Genomic DNA, 22,273 nt, shown 5'->3' on the forward strand with positions numbered 1-22,273 from the left:
GAATCACAGCGCTTAGTGGCCATAATCTAATGAACATATTATTCTACACGGAGGATGAGGCAAGAGTGGGCAGTTTCCTTGAACAGCTACAACAATGAAGCTGAAATCCAGTAGGTCCGAGTTCTGGGGACCATCTAGGTGTCTGACGGACAAGGCATGGCCCCCCCAACAATGGGGTTCTCTGCCGAGCTCAGCCACTAACCTCAGGGGCAATCAGCAGTAAGTCACTTAACCTCTTGGAAAGGGCTTGGCTTCCTTCCACAAAATGAAGGCGGTAATGCCTGCCCTTCCTCCCTCCCAATTGTTAAGAGGGTCAAATACCAGTATGAGGACTCTGAAAACTGTAAAGCATTATAAGAACACAAGGTATTATTATTATTCACTGCACCCTGATTCTGCAACCTCAGCTGAGTAAAACTCCTCTCTTCACCTTTGTATAAAGAGAAACACAGGATTATAACATCTCGACTGTAAAAAAGAAAAATTGTAAGAATCAATGAAGCAGCGTTGGGAAATGTATCCTCCCGCCCGTAGATGAGGAAGGTGCTTTGGACACTATTTCTACACTACACAGAGAGAAAGAAATAAAGCATATTACAATTGGTCTGCACAGTTCCTGCTAGCTATGCAAATAGGTCCCTTCCCGGTCAACATAACGGAAATAAAATTTTGTTGGAAACAAAATACAGTAAAAAAAAAAAAAAAAAAAAGACTCCCTTATTGCAACAATCAGCTTCTCAATTAGTGCGCGAATAGATATGCGCTAATGTAGGCCACTGGAAGGATGTATTAAAACAATAAAACTTTTTTAAAAACCTACAGTACAGAAAGAAATTAGAAATCAGCTTCTCCTATGTAATCCTATAAATGGCAAACCCTGCCCTCGCCCTTGGCCACACCCCTTTTTAAGCCCCTCCTCTTCTCAGTTTCCCTTCCCCTTCAGGAGACTCACCCCAGGTTCAGGTGTTTGAGTTTCTGAAGGCTGCTGATCTGCGTAGGCAGCTCCTCAATCTGGTTATTAAAAAAGTTAAGCACTTCCAAATTCTTCAGTTCTGCTATGTTTGGCGGCACAGCTACGGAGACAGAAACGCTGAGTGTGAATGCAGGAACATTTGTTTTCCTTTCAAATAAGAGAAAGATGAAACTCCAGCATGACCATCTTGTTCACGTATATACATCTTACTTAATTTCTGTAGGTGCTTCTTAGGTAGTAGCTCACCACCCGGTAGACATAGAAATGTTTCTTTAAAGGGCAGAAGAGAATTTCTGTGCCATGAACAGTCTATAAGTGAACATTACAGAGCATTACATACTTCTATTTTTTTAATTTAATTTTTTTTCCTTCCAGTTTTATTGAGATACAACTGACATACAGCCCTGTATGTTTCAGGTGGACAGCATAATGATTTGACTTACACACAACATGATCATCGCAATAAGGTTAGTGAACATCTATCATCTCACAAAGGTACAAAAGGAAAAAAATGTTTTTCCTTGTGATGAGAACTCTTAAGATTTACTCTCTTAGATGTAAAATTATACTTTTATTGTTGTCATGTAATGACTACTAATTGTCTTCTTCCTTTTGGTTTCCTCACATCTCCACCAAATGAAAGTCAGCAAACTCCAAATCCCTTCCCGAGTAATGTATCACCAGCTGTTTCAATAATCTGTTATCTGAAGAGCTGTTCTCTTAACACTGGACTCAACCACAATGATTTTTAAACTCAACCGTGAATGATGAAACAGTCCACCTACTCAGTTTCTGATTTTGGCCTCTGGCCTTCGCACGTTGATCAATACACACACACACCCTTGTATCAGGTTGGCAACGTATCACGGCACTGTTATACAGCCGTATGAAAAATGAACTCAGTAGCACGATATGAATATGAGTCTGGAGGTCAAGAGTGGTTTATTTTATAAACCATGGAGGAGCTGAAAGGTTCTTCCCTCCCTAGAGTATACACCTGCCAATACAAACGTAAAAGCCAAAGGCATCTTTACCTCAAAAGTACTCTCAGCGGAAAGCCTTGCAACAGACTGTACTTCATCTACTCCATTCGCTGCTTCAGTCTTTCTACAAACACTGGTTACGGGCCACCAGCTCATCCACGGTTCATGTAAACTCTTAATACCAAGACTATTCAGGTAACTGAAACCATGGACAAAGGCCTTGGGTACAAGAGAAGAAAGTGTTATGTTTTATGTCAGTACATCTTCTTCCCATCCCAACACCCCCCTCCAGGGGTGCCCCAGAAGACTGGGGAAACCTGGGGGCACTTTGCTTAGAACCACGACCAAGGTGTGCATAACATTTCCAGACAGACACCTGAGGTATTTACGGCGTCATGAATGTGGGTGAGTCCTATCTGTACGATACGGCTGCAAAAGCATATGTCCTTAGCTGTGTCATCAATAACACACTTTTGCGGGAATGAATGGTATTCACTTTGTGCAAACGACCGCGAACAAGTTCATCAGGCTGTACCTACTAGGTTTCTAGGTGTTCGTTTACCTGTTCTCTCTACCTGGACCCTGAAGTGTGTAAAGTGCAAATCTACAGATGGTTACAGCCCTGCTCAGAAGCTTCACCCTTTCCCCGTTCACCCGCCAGCTACCATTAAGCTTCTCTCCCCGTGCATTCATCTAATTAGTCTGAAGAGCCATAAAGAAAGTTAGTGCGACTAGGAGAAAATGATGGTCTCAATTTAACCACAAACCAAGAATAATGCAGCCAGAATTACTGCCACCTTCCTGAAGTTACTTTGCCAATGCAATTAAATGCTGGTCCGAAGGTATCGCCTTTTTTGACAGGATGAGAGATTATTTCACTCTCCTTGCTAAATCAGTCCAATTTAAAACCACAAATTATGCTAAATGCGATTTAGGGCTTTGTTTTGTGGACACAAACAATAACCCCACATTCGATTTACTCAACCTCTCCCAGATTTCTGGTGCGCATGTGAATTTTTTGCTAAAGACTCCATTCAAATGAGAAGAGGAAAAACTTACACAGCTAAGTCTTCCTAAACTACAGAAACCAGTCCCCTCCCCTGCCATAGTTATATCCAAAAGAAATTAACCTTCAGACCTACCTGGATGGGATAACCTTTGCTCTTTCAACAAATATTTAGAGAAGGCTATTTTGTGCACAGAAGCATAAACTTTTAGCGCCTAGCGTTTCAGTACTTTTGGGATAAAGTAACAGAGGTATGCTATTTAAAGAAAGTAAGTTACAAAAGAAGGGGTATCAGAGTCATCAATGGAGACAGGTCTAGTGCTTGGAAAGCAAACCAATCCCAACAAAACTGTCCACAAAAAAATAACCAGTTAACAATATGAGTAACAGCTGTGCAGTAACTAAACCATATACACAGATCCACGAACACTTTACGAGAAGCTATTATAAAAAGGGAGCAGCAATGTGTCACCAGTCAGAATATCCTGGTGGAATTTTCAAAACTGCTACGTGACATGCTAGCAAGAAGCAGCATTTTAAAATATAACCAAGCAGGGACTTCCCTGGTGGCGCAATGGTTAAGAATCCGCCTGCCAGTGCAGGGGACACGGGTTCGAGCCCTGGTCCAGGAAGATCCCACATGCCACGGAGCAACTAAGCCCGTGCGCCACAACTACTGAGCCTGCGCTCTAGAGCCCGCGAGCCACAACTACTGAAGCCTGTGCACCTAGAGCCTGTGCTCCACAACAAGAGAAGTCACCGCCATGAGAAGCCCGCGCACCGCAACAGAGAGTAGCCCCCGCCTGCTGCAACTAGAGAAAGCCAGTGTAACAACGAAGACCCGATGCAGCCAAAAATAAAAAATAAATAAAAATAAATACCATATACCTAAGTAGTGAGCATCAATATATTTCTTATCATGCATCTGAAATGTTCCTTTTCCATCCATCTGTCCAGCTTCTCACCATGACCCCCCAGCAGTACACACGCAGCCTACAGACAACAAGGAGCTGAGTCCACAAAAGAAACAGAGGGACCGTGTAATGGAAGAACCCAGGAGGCCTGGCCTGCTCATCCCGGGCTGGCTCTGTACTTCCCGATCAGCCCTGAACTTGCTGTGTGTCCTTAACTCAACTCACAACCTCTCTGGGCATCCGTTTCCTCCAATAAAAAAAAGAAGACTGGATGGTGACCATGTCTACATTCCCTTCCGCCTGGCTGTAGCATTCTAGAATTCTAAGAGCTGGATTGTGAAAATCAATGATATGGGTTTAAATAATGCAACAAACGGGCCCCTCAGTTAGGAAGCTCCGCCATGCAGAACTTTGCTTATGACAGAGAATTCGGTATCATTTTCTGTCTAACCAACGACGGCTGCTTCAATTTTGAGAATTCAGTTGCTAGAGGAGGTTGCAGAAATGCCCCTAAGGACTCTCAGGTGTGCCCTGTCTCCTACATGCCACTCTCTGCTTTGGTCAGAGGATTGGTGACCGCTAGGGATGCTCTAGGCCCAGAGCGCCTGCCGTGCTTTGCAAAAGGGGACAAAGATGACGTCACGTCCCCCAGGAACTACGTATGCCCAGAGACTGATCTCGGCGTATCTTCTGGCATTTGTAATTATTCAGACTAACAAGCCCAGGAAGACCCTCTCTTCCTTCAAGTCCTTCTCAATCTAACAACCTGAAAATTATTCTAGAGTTTCTTCTAGAGAACCATGTACCGGCCCAGACTCAGCAATCAGCCACTGCACGGTTTCTGAGTGGTTCCACGACAGGAAACCTGAAGTGCCTGGGGGGGCTCGGGGATGGCGGGCAAAACGGGGCTCACCTGATCTCCATGAACATCTCTTTACAAAGCTCCCTGGGGCAGGAGGCACTGGATGGACACAGCAGACAGACCAGAGGTCCAACCCTAAGAACCACTGACCCAGCGTTACTCGTGAACAGCGCGTAACTCCTCCTAAAAGGACATGTATCTGTCCTCTTCGGTTACATGCAGGAGAGGTACGGCCACCGGACGCTGCACAGATGAAGCGTATTCACAAAATCAATGTCACCTTCAGGAACATGCTTCCCCCACTAGCTAACAGCAGCCAACCATTTCTTCAACGTAAGAACCTAAATCAACTATTGTTGTAGCAACTGGAGCTTCGCTCTAAGAGCATTTTGTTCTAGAATATACAATTAACCATCGCACAATCAGTAACACATTTTCTTAAAGGCTTTTAGGAGTTAATTCACACAATGATAAACAGCAGAAGATGCTCTGGGGCTGGGCGGACCAGGATGCAGCCACTAGTTATGTGTGGCTATTTCAACTTAAGGCTACAGTGGGGGGACCTCCCTGGCGGTCCAGTGGTTAAGACTCCACGCTTCCACTGCAGGGGGCATGGGTCTGATCCCTGGTCAGGGAACTAAGATTCCGCATGCCGAGAGGCTCAGCATGAATGAATGCGTAAATCAATGAATGAATCAATCAATCTAGAATGGGTATGTCAGTTGGCGTAGCCTCTAGGGAAAAAGAGGATGGAGTTTCCTCAAAAAATTAAAGATACAACTATCATATGATCCAGCAATTCCACTTCCGGGTATTTAATCCAAGAAAACAAAATCACTATGTCAAAGTGGTACCTGCATCCCATGTTCCCGGCAGCATTATTCCCAACAGCCAAGATATGGAAACAACCTAGTTGTCTGCTGACAGATGAAGAAAATGTGATACATAGACATTCATTCTCTCTCTCTCTCTCTCTCTCCCTCCCTCTCTCTCTCTCTCTCTCTCTCTCTCTCACACACACACACACACACACACACACACACACAGAATACTATTTAGCCATAAAAAAGGAAACCCTACCATGTGCAACAACATGGATGGACCTTGAGGGCATTATGCTAAGTGAAGTAAGTCACACAGGGAGAGACAAATGCTGTATGATCTCACTTACATGTGGAATCTGTAAAAACAAAACAACAACAACAACAAAAACACACCAGAAAACCTCAAAGCAAAAGAGATCAGAATTGTGGTCACCAGCAGTCCTGAGGTGGTGGGGTAGGAGCTGAGGAAACTGGATAGAGGTATTTAAAAAAAAAAAAGAAGAAGAAGAAGAAATACATTTAAACCTAGATTAGTTGACATGAAATACAATCAGTAATTCAGTTGCTTGGTCACAGTAGCCACATTTAAAGACCTTGACAGCCACATGTAGCTCGTGCCTACCATACTGGATAGCACAAATACAGCACATTCCAATCACTGCAAACTTCTGCTGGACAGCACTGCTCTAACACAGGGGGCCTCTGGAAACTAATAAGAAAGGAAGGGAGGGAGGGAGGGAGGGAAGAAGGAAGGAAGGAGGGAAAGAAACAAATGAACTTATCTGCAAGACAAAAACAGACTTAGAGATATTGAAAACAAACTTATGGCTACCAGAGGGGAGATGTGTGTGTGTGTGTGTGGCGGGGATAAACCAGACGCTTGGGATGACCACACGTACCCACCACTATATGTAAGATAGATAACCAACAAGGACCTACCGTAGAGCACAGGGAACTCTGCTCAATATTCTGCAACTAGCTCCATGGGAAAAGAATCTAAAAAAGAATGAATATGTGTATATGTATAACTGAACCACCTTGCTGTACATGTGAAACAACACTGTAAATCAACTGTTCTCCAATAAAGTTTTTAAAATAAATAAATGAAGCAGTGGGCCTCAAACCCTCACGTACATCAGAATTACTGGAGGGCTTGTTAAAACACATATTGGGGGGGTACCCCAGAGTTGCCGACTCAGTAGTCTGGGGTGAGGTCCAACAATCTGCATTTCCAACAAGTTCCCAGGGGATGGCGACGATGCTGGTCTGGGAACCCTATTTTGGATCAGAAAACTTTAAAGTCAGTGATGACATGAAAATCATGAATCCAATACGTACGTCCCTTACGGCACACACTCGTGAGAAAAAAAGTTATAATAACCAATTGGATCCCAGTTAGGACTCCTCTGCCACCCCAGTGAGCTACTGAGACTAGGGGCTGATAAAATGGGAGAAAAACAAAAACGAAAGACACCTCAGGTGGCGAAAGCACCCAACCTGGGGGCTGCAATGAAACCACTTCCCATCACCGTCTGCTTTCCCACACAGCTCATTCCCGCGAAATCAGTGCGGGGTAGTACGGATGACGCTCAAGGGGGAAAAAGCACCGCATCCCCTAATCCACGAAACCAAGTCCCCCGGCAGCAGCTCACCACACCCGCGTGTGCTCCCACGGCGAGGTACCACTCGCTGTACCTCTGGCCTCGGAAACCCTGTGGGTCACTGCACAACAGTGGGCACCAGCGATGGCAGAGGCAACCCAGCTGGGCTGCAGCCCATCCGGCAAGAGCATCTTGCGGCCCCCGAGGCAAAGAAACTAAACCGTGAAGGGTGACAGGCACCATGCGACCCAGAAGGACAGGCGCTCGCCTGAGCGCAGCCCACGGAAGGGCCGGGGGGCCACGCGTTGGTCTTTAGAACCATCTGGTCGGCGCTGAAAACAGGGTCCCCTTCAGCTACAAGAGGGGAGGAAGAGAGCAGGCCCCAGCTGCCGGGAGCCCGGAAGCTGCTGGAACACATGGAGGTTCTTGTGAAGTCTCCCCACCGTCTCCACTGAACTCCCCTGACAGCTCTTCCTACAGCGTCACCCAGACTGGTTTCGGCTCTGACGATTCCTGCAAAGGAGCAGAACTAGACCAGAGTGTGGAAACCAGGGGTCCCTGCCCGCGTGCCTCTTTGAAACCCCAAATTAGTGGCTCAGCCGTTGCCTCCTTCATGGGAAAGCAGTGGGATGCCGGCCGCCCCATGTGCAAGAAGAGGGAGCCTCAGAGCAGGGACCTGATGGGAGCCACGGCCCACAGCGAGACGGAGACTAGGACACAACCCGGCGATGGGCACGCGCCCTGCACTGCCAGGGGTGAAATGCTACCATCTCGGGCTCACTTCCAGGAACACCAAAGTGCCCCTGACCCACGGGCCAAACAATGCCCAAAGATCCCACATGGGATAAGGTAAAGCAAAATAAATTCAATAGCACTGCTTCCCCAAACCTGGCATATTTATACTAAAAATAGGAGATCTGCGGGAATTCCCTGGCGGTCCAGTGGTTAGGGCTCAGCGCCTTCACAGCCGAGGGTGCGGGTTCAGTCCCTGGTTGGGGAACTAAGAACCTACAAGCCATGCGATGTAGCCAAAAAAAAATTGGAGATTTTTGTCTGTCGTCGTAACAAATAAAAATGCCCAGTCAGATTGTTACATGCTTCTGCTGCTGTATGAAATTTCTTTAACAAAGGAGGAAGGGAGGGTAGAAGAAAATTCAAACGGGGCCCGTTACGCTGATCCTTGAGTTACACTGCTGCAGTGAAGTTATTAGAAAAATGACCGAAAACATCAGCATACGTGAAAATGAGTGAGATTATGTGTTAGGCAGTCAGTGGGGGAAGAACACCATTTGAGAAGCAATGGTGAGAGCAAACACTGCTTTGCCCCAATATTTGATGAATATGATATTGGCCAACAACCATCCCCCCTCACCCTGGTGGGAAGACACCAAAGTACCAGAAACTATATGAAATGTCAAACTATGTGAAACCTGAATTGGGCCATTCTCGGTCAGAGTAAAAGGAAAGCCCTCTTCATCCTTGGCTACACTAGCTGGAAGGCATTAGTCTACTCACACCGCAGAGGTAATGTCTAGGCTAATTATATAGATGCCAATTCTCTCAGCAAATTAGGAATCACCGTCCTGAATGCCATTAACGACTGCACGTAAAGAAGAATCTCCTCACTCTTGCAAATAATTACGCTCTTCAGAATTTTATATGCAAAAAAAAGGTCATTTGTACCTATCGTGATTAATGACTTTTGTTTTCTGGCCAAAGACGCGAGGTGGATAATGAACTAATTATATCTTAGTATAAGAATCTGAAGTTCAAAGGTATACTGATGATAACCAGCTTTATAGGTTTTACGGGATCTCCCCCAGAGCAGCTATTAAAACACTGAATTAGGGGAGTTACAGGTTATTTAAAAACATAAAGATTATGGAACAGTAAAGCAAATTCTCATTTAACAGGATCTACATGTTCCTCAAGGTAAAAATGAAATAGCTAAATAGCCACCCAACAATGGCCAAGATGCCCCAAATATTATTAGCATAATAAGTGACAAAAATGATGCTTTCCGTTAATCAACGGTACTTCCCGAGCACCCACACCCAGAAGGACATACTTAGTGTATCCTATCACGGGCTTCCGTAAGATTCTGCAGCTCAAGTAGTTTTAGTAACCAAAACTATCCCTGACTTAATTTACTGCAAAAAAAAAAAAAAAAAAAATGGTCCCACTTTTTCAGCAACAATGAGAATAATCAAGTATACAAAAATTACGGGGAAAAGTTACAAGCAAGCAGTAAGGCAGATTTTATAGTATAAAGTCTAACATGCAAAAATATCTATCCCTGGGGTCTAAAAAGTGTGTACGCATAGCCAAACAAATCCTCTAAAAAGCTGACAAGCATGGATTTCTGCTCCTCTGAGGATGCAAAAGTTAGCTGATGTCTGAATCTTGCATTGAAGTTCCCAGAAGGAACCAAGGAATGGTCCACGCAGTTTTCAGGTGTCCTCCCAGACCATGAATTCTTTTAGGAACACACCTGCGAAATCACACTCCAGCGCAGAGGGGCTACAGCAGCAACCAGGCAGGACATCAAGAAATAGCTTTAATTTGGGAGCTGGGTTGAAGCAGCAGCACCAAGCGGAAAGGCAGTGACCTTCAAGGGCCTGGCAGGAGGTGACACCCAGTGAAGGACCAGAAAAGGGTGGAGGTTCCGTCCTCTAGCAAAGATGCCTAAGAAGTCTGGAAACACGGAAAAGAGCGAGAAAGAAAAGACCACTGAATACATTTCAATCCATCAATGCAGAAAGCAGGCTCAGGGACACAGAAAGAGCTATCTAGGCTCTTAAACTTTAAAAATTATTACAATGTAGTATTCTACACACACTCTCTCAATCCTCAATTATTAAGAGGGAGACTGGACAAATCCAATTCCCTCTCTCTCACACACACACAGCGCTTTGCCAACAGTTCACGTCTTCTTTCACAATTAAGAATTACTTCAACAAATGGATATGTAACAAGGTCCTACCGTAGAGCACAGGGACCTACATTCAATATCCTGGGATAAACCACAATGGAAAAGAATATGAAAAAGAATGCATATCTATGCATACCCGAATCACTTTGCTGTACAGCAGAAATTAACACAAGATTGTAAATCAACTAGACCTCAATAAAAAATAAAAAAATAAAAAAAGAATGACTTCAGCAAGAGGGCAGCCACACAGGGCTGCTTCTCTTCCTTCCTTGCCTTACGTTCCGGTGGTGATGAAGGGGTACACGAGGCAGAAGGAAAGGGGGTGGAGGAAGATTCCCGGGGCTGGAAAACCCACACTGTACCTCTGTCAACTCCCCTTCTGATCATGACTATACCTTTAACGCTGGGGAGGCTCCCTGCTCTTCTGTTTGAACAAGTGATGGTCCAGGGCCAACGTCTGGTCCACAGAGCTCCGAGATTCCCTGCAGCGGGGCGTTACTGCACACGGACATCATCAGGGGGAGGCAGCAGGGGAAGGAAGGGGGAGCACAGAGGCTCAAAGCCAGAGTGAGGCCCCCAACCTCCAGCTCAGGTTCCTCAAACATGTGAAGCCTGACGCCCCCCCAGATACAGAGCAAGCCCTCCAAAACCAACCCTTCCTTTCACACTCAGGTCACGGTCTCTGGGGGATGTGGTCTTTCGAAGCGAAAAAGCTGTGGACACCTTATCCTTTAGTCCCCGCACAGTTGGCCGGAAAGAAGGGCTTTACGGAGAAAGATGAGAATGCGTCTCAACTTCTGGAAGGATGAGCACGACTGGGAGAGAAGGGCAGGCACTTCTGCTAGGAATCAGGCGACTGCAACAGAGGCTACACAGGCGGGAAAAGCCTAAAGGCACAGCAGAAGGTTAGACAAGAAAGTTCAGATCCAAAGCAGGAGAAAACGGGTCGACGAGTTTGTTAACTCGTGGTCCATTGTATCAGAGCGGTGTTCTGTCCTGTTAAGCTGACTGACAATGGGAAAGAAAAACTGAGAACAGAAAGGCTTTCTCAATGTTCTACTGGAGTTGAAGAAAACATATATATATATATATATATATATATATATATACACACATACACACACTACTGTCATACCTCGGAGATACTGCGGGTTCGGTTCCAGACCACCACAATAAAGTGAGTTTCCCAGTGCGTACAAATGTTTACACTATACTGTAGTCTATTAAGTGTGCAACAGCATTATTGCTAAAAAAAAAAAAAATCTTAACTTAGTGAAAAAATACTTTATTGCTAAAAAGAGCCAGCCATCATCTGCGCCTTCGACGAGTTACAGCAGTGATAGCAAATATCACTGATCATAGACCACCTAACAGATTTAATAAGAAAGAAAAAGTTTGAAATATTGTGAAAATTGCCGACATGTGACACAGAGACACGAAGTGAGCAAACCCTGTTGGAAAAATGGTGCTAACAGAGTTGCTCAGTGCAGGGCTGCCACAAACCTTCAATTTGTAAAAACACGAAGTATCAGTGAAGCTCAATAAGGCAAAGTACAATAAAAGGAGGTCTGCCTGCATGTGTGTGTCACTCAAGATGACAAATTCTAGGGGCTTCCCTGGTGGCGCAGTGGCTGAGAGTCCGCCTGCCGATGCAGGGGACGCGGGTTCGTGCCCCGGTCCGGGAGGATCCCACATGCCGCGGAGCGGCTGGGCCCGTGAGCCATGGCCGCTGAGCCTGCGCGTCCGGAGCCTGTGCTCCGCAACGGGAGACGCCACAACAGTGAGAGGCCCGCATAGATTACAAATTCTCATTTCATAAAATTTAAGTTGAAGCATGTAAATCAGATGTAGCTTATGAGCACTTTCTAAAAGCTATCATAAAAAGAAGGAGTTTCACATGCCTTAAAAATCACCTTTTTGAAGTTTTGCACATATTTCCAGGAAACATCCCCTCTAAGATACAGGATTGGTGTATCCACACTGCAAATATACTAATGTCATCCCTCCCCTACTCAAGGTTTCTATATCTGAGCTCCACGCGCACCTAAAAAACTCATGGATGGTTTTAACAGGATCTACAAACCTGCTGAAATTATAAGGATTATGTGCGATTTTCTAGGAATCATGCACAAGGCTTTCACCCTACTCTTAAAAACGGTGAGTTATGAAATGTCAAGAACTGCTCTAAAAGAACGTATATCACCAAGTACTGCACCTTTTAGAATATCCGCTCCCCCCGCCACCATGATACACACACATTACCTAGAAGACAGAGTCAGATGATTTACATAGAAACTTCTGCTGGTAGAGAAATTCCGTTTGAGGGTTCTATTATAAATAGTAAAAGACAGCCAGGACATGGACGCAACCCTAATGTCCACTGATGGAGGAATGGATACAGAAGATATGGTACATATATACAATGGAATACTACTCAGCCATTAAAAAGAATGAAATAATGCCATTTGCAGCAACATGGATGGACCTAGAGATTGTCATAATGAGTGAAGTAAGTCGGACAGAGAAGGACAAATATCGTATGATATCACTTATAGGTAGAATCTAAAACAAACGGTACAAATGAACTTATTTACAAAATAGAATCACAGCTGTAGAAAACAATCTTATGGTGACCCGAAGGGGATGGGGGGAGGGATAAATTGGGAGATTGGGATTGACGTATACACACTACTACATATAAAATAGATAACTAATAAGGACCTACTGTATCACACAGGGAACTGTACTCAATTCTCTGTAATGGCCTATATGGGAAAAGAATCTAAAAGAGAAAGGATATATGTGCATGCGTAACTGACTCACTTTGCTGCACAGCAGAAACTAAAACAATGCTGTAAATCAACTAGACTCCAAAAAAAATTTTTTTTTAATTTTTTAAATTTTAAAGAAATAGTAAAAGAAACCCTTTCCAAGATCAGCTCCCCACGGTGGGTGAGCTAGGGTTTGGAAAGTGACAGGTTCCATCAGCTCGCACATAATGATCTCCACAGCCTGCCACCTTTCTGAAATTCCCATAAGTGAAGTCGTTCCATTTAAAGATCTGTTGTGGAAGAATTAACACACTACCCTTAGCTTGCTTCCTCTTAGCACAGGGCAGGACTCCAAGAAGAGGAATTCTAGAGTAGGTACATTTGGGATGGTGGGGCTGACATGAAAGGGATCAGAGGATGACAAGTGTCTGAGCGGAGGATACAACTGCATCGAAACCCACCTTCTCCAACTTCACCCGCTGGTCTTGGACTGTGCTGGTTCTGGACCATGGGGCCAAAAGATGCTTCCATGTGACGGCCCTGCATGCTTCCTTACTAAAACCCAAAATAACAAACTCCCAACTACAGGCGATTTTTTAAATGGTACCTAGCCAGTGGCACCATCGGAAAGATACTGTTCGATTAATGGCTGTCTGGCTCAAAACTATGTATACATTTTTTCGAATCCAATCTTTCAAATGATGGCACAGGAACAAATTGATGAATGTGCACTAATTAAAAAAATAAGCTATTGATCAAAGCCTCTGTATTATAAATACATTTGTACTCTGTTAAAATGCAAACAGCAAGTTGTTTTGATACTGTCACAAGGTAAATTCATGACAGAGAGGCGATTTATTTTGCATATTCTCCCTCATAGTTTAATTTCATACAAGCCATGCACAAGAACTTTTGCATAAGGCATGACAAATAATCTGTGGAAGAGGAAATAACTAGACATTTGGCAATAGGAAGGTGCTGGAAGACTGGTGAAGGTCATTCTTACAAGTTGGGACAGTTAATTTTTCTCATTCATCTCAACAATCTATTATGTCTGTCGAAAAGGGTTTCAGTTTATTATGCTTTTTAAAAACTGCTCACTTTTCTTCGTTATAATTGGACCTGCATATTTTGAGACTGCAATATTTTCATGCAAAACATGTTCCTTAATTCCTTTATAATGAGACGTACAGTAGAGATACTATCAATATATATATCTGCATAAAATCTTAAAACATTATATTAGCTTCCATGTGTTTAGAATATTATCTTTATAAAGAAGTTACTGAAATCACTAAAGAAAATACCCTAGTATTTTCTTGTTCATTATAATTTTGAATTCATAGATAAGCTATAACTAATAAGAAATAGCCTGTTAAAAAAAAGACATAAGTTTTGCCATCACACTTAGGTTTACTGCCTGCCTAGCCATTTCCGACACATTAAATGACAAGACAGGGTCACAGTTATGGCTGGCAAAGCTGCTAATATCTCAAGAGAATGTTTTACATGACAGTTAAAAGTTCAAAGTATAAAACTAAACAATTACATTCAGAGACCCACACTTATGAAAGGTTTACATAGAGCTGGTTGTTCAGCGTTTGCACAAAGCAAAAAGACCTCCTTTGCATCTTGCAGAAAATGATGAGGGTTTAGTCCTTAACATGCATGGGTCACAAAATGAAAATAAATACTGTTGTCACATTTAAGGTGCTGGCAACATTTGTACATAGGTTTGGCTGTAAGAATAAAATTCTTTTTCAAATTAAGAAAAGCATCACATTGAAAAATTGATGCTCAGAGACTGTTTTATCAGTGACGCAGAATGTAATTCATTTCATAACGCATAGTATTCTTCCCTACACAGTGGCATTCAGTAGAAGAATCAGTTTAAATATGCACAAAATGCACGGTTATTTTTAAATTTAAATCTAGTCACATACATACGTATTTTAAACTTCTTTCTTCCACAGGAGAAAAAAAATCTCATATATACTCAATACGAAAATTACTATAAAAGGCAATAAAATCCTCTCACTTTAAACAGACTGGAAGAAAAGTTTCTAACATGAGAAAGTAGCCGTAATAAACACTAAAAATGACACGTGACACTGAATGTATACTTAAATTTGGGGAGCCAAACAGAAAAATAACATACCTCCTTATCTACATTAATTATGGCAAAACTGCATTATGTAAATGGAAGTAGTAACATCCCTGTTGGACGGAGCCGAGAAACTTGCAAAAAAATTTCGTCTGACAACACAAATTTGATTTCTAATCTTTTAGTACAAAATGAGGAGGAAAAAAAAAAAAAGTAACGTATCCCAACAGTGACCTCTAGTGGACAAGGCTTAAAATGGTTGTCTCAGAAAGAAATTCCTCTTTAAGACTGCAAACAAGCAGAAAAACATTTACAAAGCTAAAACTCCCAAATACCATAAAAACCAGGGATCAGATAAGGCGCAGACTGAAAAAGACTCATCTAACCCTGGCTTATTTACAAGGGAGGGTCATCACCAAGGCAGGAGAGCAGGGACACAGGAAGATCACCTTTGAAATAATGCTGTGTCCCCATCTTAGACACACTGAGAGCAAGCAAGCCCTTGAGTCTATCATCTCGGACTGCTGGGACTTAGCAAAACGTACCACCTACCAAGCCACTAATCAACCGGCATTAACTGAGTGTCTGTTTCATGTTCTGCACACTTCTGGCACTGCTGTGGGTGGTACAATATATATAAGCATATGACAGGGCTCCTAATTTCAAGAAACTTAACCTACAATTCACTGTATGAAAATATTAGTAAATCATTTGGGACCTTAAAAATATAAAACTAAGTGAAAGAGCAGCAGGTTCCAAACCCAAAGACACAGGATAGTATAGGTCTTCACTTCCCTTTGGAGAAGTGAAACTCAGCTGAGCCCACAAGGGTCGCTGGGTGGAAAAAAGCACCCATGGGTGGTCATGATGCCCGCTTTCCCCACCGTGGGTCCTTAGGTGTCCCCGAGGAGCACAGGCACACCTTGGGGACAATGCAGGTTTGGTTCCAGACCACCCACCACAATAAAGAGATTACTGCTGTAAACTGAGTCACACCAATTTTTGGCTTCCTGGTGCCTGTAACAGTAATGTTTATACTATCCTGTCATCTATTAAGTGTGCAAAGCATTATGTCTAGAAAACAATGTACATACCTTAAAAAGTACTTTATTGCTAAAAAAAAAAAGTGCAAACCATCATCATCTGAGCCTTCAACGAGCTGTCATCTTTTTGCTGGTGAAGGGTTTGAAATACTGTGAGAGTTACCAAAGTGTGATGCAGAGACACGAGGTAAGCAAATGCTGTAGGAAAAAAAGCGTGCCAACAGCCTTGCTCGACGCAGGGTTGCCACAGACCTTCAATTTCCCCCACAAAAACGCAATGTCTGCCAGGTGCAATAAAGCGAGGTCTGCCTGTACCCTGTCAGCACATCAGCCCTTACCTATGAAAGGGCCCCTATAAAGGGGGCACAGACAGCAACTTCTAGGACCTGAGGTTCTGTTTCTTTAGAGCACTCACGGTTCAGCACATTTGAAGTGAGCCTATAAGTAGTTAAGAAACAGAAGTGTGTAGTGGTCACAGCTAACCAAGTCCGTTAACCAGCTGATCCTGAGGAAACTATCAGCTTCCTACACTGACCACTTCACGGAAGCCAGCTATTTCCCCCCCGGCCCTGCTGGTCCTCTGTCTGCCCCCTCCCATCAACCACTATTGCTTTCTATGAGGACTGACTGGGAAGCTGCTGTGCACTCAGCATCAGGCCTTAAAGAAGAATAAGAGGGACTTCCCTGGTGGTCCAGTGGCTAAGACTCCGTGCTCCCAATGCAGGGGGCCCAGGTTCGATCCCTGGTCGGGGAACTAAGATCCCGCATGCCACAACTAAGGAGCCCACATGCCACAAATAAGAGCCCACATGCCACAACTAAGACCCCACATGCCACAACTAAGACCCCACATGCCACAACTAAGGAGCCCACATGCCACAACTAAGAAGTGCACACGCTGCAACTAAGAGCCCGCAGGTGGCCACAAAGACCCGGCACAGCCAAATAAATAAATAAATATGAAGGGAAAAAAAAGAACAAGACATGGTCCCTGCCTTCAACAAAGCTTAAGATATATCTGGAGAGGAAGGAACAGGAAGCAACAGGAGGACGAGAAAGGGCCACGCTGGTGTCAAGAGTCTACGAACAATAGGCATTGGGGGAAGAGAGGGTTCTGGTTGGCCCTGGAGGGCAGGGGTGTGGGAGGAGGGTGGGCGGAGGGTGGAGGCGGAGGGTGGAGGGGGGGGCAGGCAAGGGAGGAAGGGAGGGGCGGGGCGGCCTGGCGTCAGAACCTCAGCTTTCCTCTGAAGCCAGAAAAGCACCTCCTTCCGGTGCCCAGAGAGCTACCTGTCAAGTCACAGCAGAAACGCAGAAGGAAAAGATTCACTCGCAACTTGGCCTCCCACTCGTTCCGTGCATCGCGGGAACGTGTACCTGGGCAAGTTGCTGCCGGCAGGGTCACCCCGCAATCACTGCACCAAAATCCATCAGCAGGGCCCCAAGCCCCAGGTTTAATCGTCAATCGTGTCGCTGTAATAATGAGGAACCTCTAACAGCGATCACACTGACAATTTTGAAAGACGTTTACGAACTCTTGCGTCGAAAACGTCAAGAATTTCCACTCACAAAATCTTGGGGAATTTAGGGGTCATCAGCCCGCTTCCCCCTTCCACGTGGCCTCAGTCGTACTGTGTTGAGTGGACCCATTGATGTCAAAACCACCAGCATGAAAAGGTGTGAGCGCTACACTGTTCCAACGGCCCTACAGATACCGACTCAGGTCAGTGGAGTCGAGAGCTGTCCCCAGATCAAGGTCCCAGTGTGACGAAGCTGGTGATTCAGTCCCTAAGTACACAAGAGGAGATATCACGACAGTGGAACTGGCACACGAAGAGAAAAACACACATACTTTTTCAAGATGAAAGCAGTGCTGAGGGGTTATCTTTTGAGTCTGAGTTTGAATGCGGTGCTGTCAGCCAGTCCCCGTTAAAGACCACGGAAAGTGAAAGACACTGATTACAATAAAAAGTGACAGGAGGGTGGGCACACCCACCTCCGTGTAATGCATATTTATATTTCCGTCAAATGGACATATTTACTATAAACACTGGAAAAACCATAGCAAAGCCATTCATTTAAATGCCAGAAAAACAGTAAAAGATGCTAATTTGACCTTAGTGGATGGAACAGATCGGGTGTCACTGACACCACTCACAGTGGCTTGAAACAGAATTTACCAAGACAATTAATTAGAGCTTACTGGATTAGGTCAAGAGTGTCTCAAATGGGAGAAAGGGGAAGAAAAAAAAAAAAAAAGGAAGAAATAAATAAAAAGTTTGCATCCATTCACAGCGAACCTCTTCAGCAGCAGACACAATTTAACTGTATTTATGCCTACCCAAATTAATCTCATGTTGCATGCCCGGAAAGAAAAATTGATCCCCTGATCCCTGAGATTTCTCTCTCTGTGGACATTTAAAAAGAAATAAACTACAACCACCTGAAAGACTTTTTAAGGACCAGATCAATTAATAGTATAATAGGCATAAAACATGTTTGGCTTTCTTGTTTAAATGGAAACTTTTGCTCTGATGATGATGCAAGATCTAACAACAGTAGTAAGCTTGGCAATTAAGAAATATGTTCATGAGCTAAACGACAGACAGCTTCTGGGATCTCTGCTCACAAAATCTGGGGTCATTTAGGGATCATGCAGTCCCCCCTCCAAAACAAACTGCAAATCCCCTCTGAACTGGGATTAGGGTCTCAGTGAAGAGCAGAACCGTTTATTACAAAAGCAATGAAAGTGGCAGCATGTTACCTGTTACAATAACGATCACACGTGACCTGTCAGCCTCACTTTCAGCTGCTGGAGCCCCCGATACGCAAACATGACAATTGTGCCCCTCTGCCCTTGCCATACAAACATGTGCTTTTTGCTAAAAATGAACTCATACGCCTGTCTGCTGCACACGAGGGGCCCTAACTGCCACTCAATGCTCAGTAATCAACAGCTCTGTGACATTGCTTCAAGCTGTATGTAACGCACACACACACATAAATTCGCGACACAAATCCCTCAACATGACATTCTGCTTCGTTTCACTGGACGTGGAAAGCTCCCTAACAAATTCCGGCCACATGATTAGAAAAATCATTCAAGTCTGCAGGAAACACGGCAAGCACAAAGAAGTGACCGTCAATTAGAAATCAGAGGGCAGAGTGGGTCCCTGTCATTAAAAACTTTAAAGCCACAGCTCTAAAAATAAAATGGCGGGCTTCCCTGGTGGCGCAGTGGTTGAGAGTCCGCCTGCCGATGCAGGGGACGCGGGTTCGTGCCCCGGTCCGGGAAGATCCCACATGCCGCGGAGCGGCTGGGCCCATGAGCCATGGCCGCTGAGCCTGCGTGTCTGGAGCCTGTGCTCCGCAACGGGAGAGGCCACAACAGTGAGAGGCCCGCGTACCGCAAAAGAATTAAGAAATAAATAAAAATAAAGAAATAAAATGGCCCACAATTATTCACAGAAGATACGTTACAAAGAGGTATGAAATCGACTATATGTTAACCGTACCACTGCCAACGCCCAGGACAATTTTCCTTGGAAACCAGACTCAAGAACTTGAAAAACGCAGATGCAAGTTTATATAATTTTTACAACTTTGGGCTTTTCTTCTCCCCCCATCAAGCAGGGAAGAAAAGTATAGCAACAGTTACATCTTCCCCTTTTGAGGAGAAAGTATAAATGAAAGCAAAGAACTCTTATTCTAACTTTTTTTTTAATTAATTAATTTATTTATTTTTGGCTGCGTTGGGTCTTCGTTGCTGTGCGCGGGCTTTCTCTAGTTGTGGTGAGCGAGGGCTACTCTTCGTTGCGGTGCGCGGGCTTTAGGCGCGTGGGCTTCAGGAGTTGTGGCACGTGGGCTCAGGAGTTGTGGCTCACGGGCTCTAGAGTGCAGGCTCAGTAGTTGTGGTGCACGGGCTTAGCTTCTCCGTGGCATGTGGGATCTTCCCGGACCAGGGCTCAAACCCATGTCCCCTGCACTGGCAGGCGGATTCTTAACCACTGTGCCACCAGGGAAGCCCTCCTCTTTTTGATAAGTTTTTTTTTTTTTTAAATAATAATGAAAGTCTCAGCATTTCAGGTCACTGCAGTAATTACCATGCCCTACGGGGACCATTTCCAGACAATGTCACTGTCTTTCTGCAGTTTACACACATGATAGGGAAGAATCCTCAAAATAGAGCAAACTACAAAATACAGGACCACCATCTGCTCAGGTGCCTTAGTGTCACCCAAGTAACCTCTCGGTTTGCCTAAATAATCACTTGTCATTAGTGTCTGTAAAGGAAGACAGAAGAATCAGCAGTACCGCCACAGTCCCTAGAAGTCAGAAGTTGTGTAACAGGACGGCGCTGACTTACTCGTTAGCTTGTTGTGGCTGAGGACCAGCTGTGTGATGTGGGACAGGGTGACTGTAAAAGAAAAAAAGAGAAATCACACAGTCAGTTAATGTACCCAAAGTACACCTACACTCCTACAAGGTGAAGTGCTAAGTTATTTTCCCAGGTTGGAGTGTTATCGCTCGAAAAAAGAGAAGCAGGGGTTCACAGAAGGCTGTCTGCTCAATGTTAAACCAAATCAGGAAAAGCTATGCAATTAGCAGAGCAGAGCGAGTCAGCACTGATGGCATTAATGTCGCAGGGCCAAACGCGACAAGGCCCCGTTAGTGCCGCTCGGCGGCCTGGCCCAGTGGTCCAGCCTCAAGAGCCCATCTCACTAAGGGGACCGGTCAGGAGATCCGGCCCAGAGCCCGGGGAGGGACAGCTCCTCCCCGACTTCCCCACACGCTTAAACAAACCACCGCGTCGAGACAGGGACCACGTCACCCTACCGCCCCTGAGCCCACGGTCAACCCCGAAACGCTGCTACAGGCTCTCAGCTGATCCCAGTAAGAACCTTCCACAAGCTCCTCTACAAGTTTTGGTTGACATTTCAAAGCAGCAGCAGATTGCTCACTAATTTCGAACATTATCATGGAGGCTTAATCTGCTGAAAAAGATTAGGTCTGCTTTAAAAGAAAAACAGGTTTTTCCAACTACCAAGAAAGAAAATGTACATACAGATCCATTTAAAAAAGAAAAAGAAGAAGAAGAAAAGGAAAAAAAGAAAAGCCAGACGGAAAAAAGTGACCTGCCTTCTACTTTGGGTTCTAAAACTTCACTGCGTGGTCAGCAAGCTATATGTATATTTTATTTTTGTGAGTATATATATAAATTATATATATACACACACCTATTTATATAAATTAAATATTTATATATAAATTAAAATCTAAATGATTTTACACAATATACTAAATATACTAATTAAATACAATATACTTTATACAGTATACTTTATATTACAATTTTAAACGCAGATGTATTAGTGAAGAAACACATTTAAAATTTTTAAAAAATTTTTCCAATATTCTTTCTATAAGAACGTTACTTTAATGCAACAGAGTTGCATTAATGCATTATTATTATTATTAATGCATTATTTTAATGCAACAGAGTTTTTTCCATAAAGGAATAATAAGACAAATATTTTTTCTCAAGAAGGGTCTCAGGGGGCTTCCCTGGTGGCGCGGTGGTTGGGAGTCCGCCTGCCGATGCAGGGGACGCGGGTTCGTGCGCCGGTCCGGGAGGGTCCCGCGTGCCGCGGAGCGGCTGGGCCCGTGAGCCACGGCCGCTGGGCCTGCGCGTCCGGAGCCTGTGCTCCGCGGCGGGAGGGGCCGCGGCGGTGAGAGGCCCGTGTACCGCAAAAAAAAAAAAAAGAAAAAAAAAAAAAAAGAAGGGTCTCAGGGTTGGACCCCAGCATCCTTGAAAAAAATAGGTATCATCGTTGACCACAATTTTTGAGTGTTTTTCTTTTGTTCAACCTCCCACAAAGTTAGAGAAAATACAATGCAAAGACCTGCTTTTCTGCCCTGACTCATTTGAGATTAAGCTGTTGGCTTGATGTCCCATAAACTTTAGGGTATTCCTACAAAGACATTTTCCTGCAAAACCACAACAAAATCACCAAATTCAAAAACTGAGCACGATACACCATTACCATCTAATCCTCAGCCCCCAACCAAGTTTCAGCAAATGTCCCGGTGTCCTTTTGACGTGTCCCCATCACTGAGGACTTCCCTGCTTTCTGGCAAGAGACAGTCAAGCTCATCTTGTACTTTTGCTGCCACAGGCTTGGAATCAATCAGCCATTTCTCCAATGAGCTGATTCTGTGGAAAATAGTACTTACAAGCCAAAATCTGGGCACTAGATGTGCTC

At 44.3% G+C, this 22,273-nt stretch overlaps 1 protein-coding gene across 6 annotated transcripts in view; it reads right to left on the reverse strand.

Moving 5' to 3' along the window:
• Nucleotides 1-22,273, reverse strand: part of RSU1 (Ras suppressor protein 1) — a 366,553-nt gene that overhangs the window by 323,022 nt on the left and 21,258 nt on the right. For 4 of the 6 annotated variants that reach the window (XR_010934332.1, XM_067704106.1, XM_067704095.1 and 1 more), the window contains exons 3-4: nucleotides 20,377-20,427; nucleotides 953-1,073 (exon numbers count right to left, since the gene is read on the reverse strand). Coding sequence is in view for 5 of the 6 variants with exons in the window: in XM_067704106.1 (XP_067560207.1) it covers nucleotides 953-1,073; nucleotides 20,377-20,427 (172 nt within the window). In the remaining variant the exon portion in view is untranslated. The remainder of the gene's footprint in view (nucleotides 1-952; nucleotides 1,074-20,376; nucleotides 20,428-22,273) is intronic. The other 2 variants (XM_067704126.1, XM_067704117.1) reach the window with 1 other exon arrangement.

The sequence above is a fragment of the Pseudorca crassidens genome, chromosome 1, assembly GCF_039906515.1.
Source record: "Pseudorca crassidens isolate mPseCra1 chromosome 1, mPseCra1.hap1, whole genome shotgun sequence".
Taxonomy (NCBI): domain Eukaryota; kingdom Metazoa; phylum Chordata; class Mammalia; order Artiodactyla; family Delphinidae; genus Pseudorca; species Pseudorca crassidens.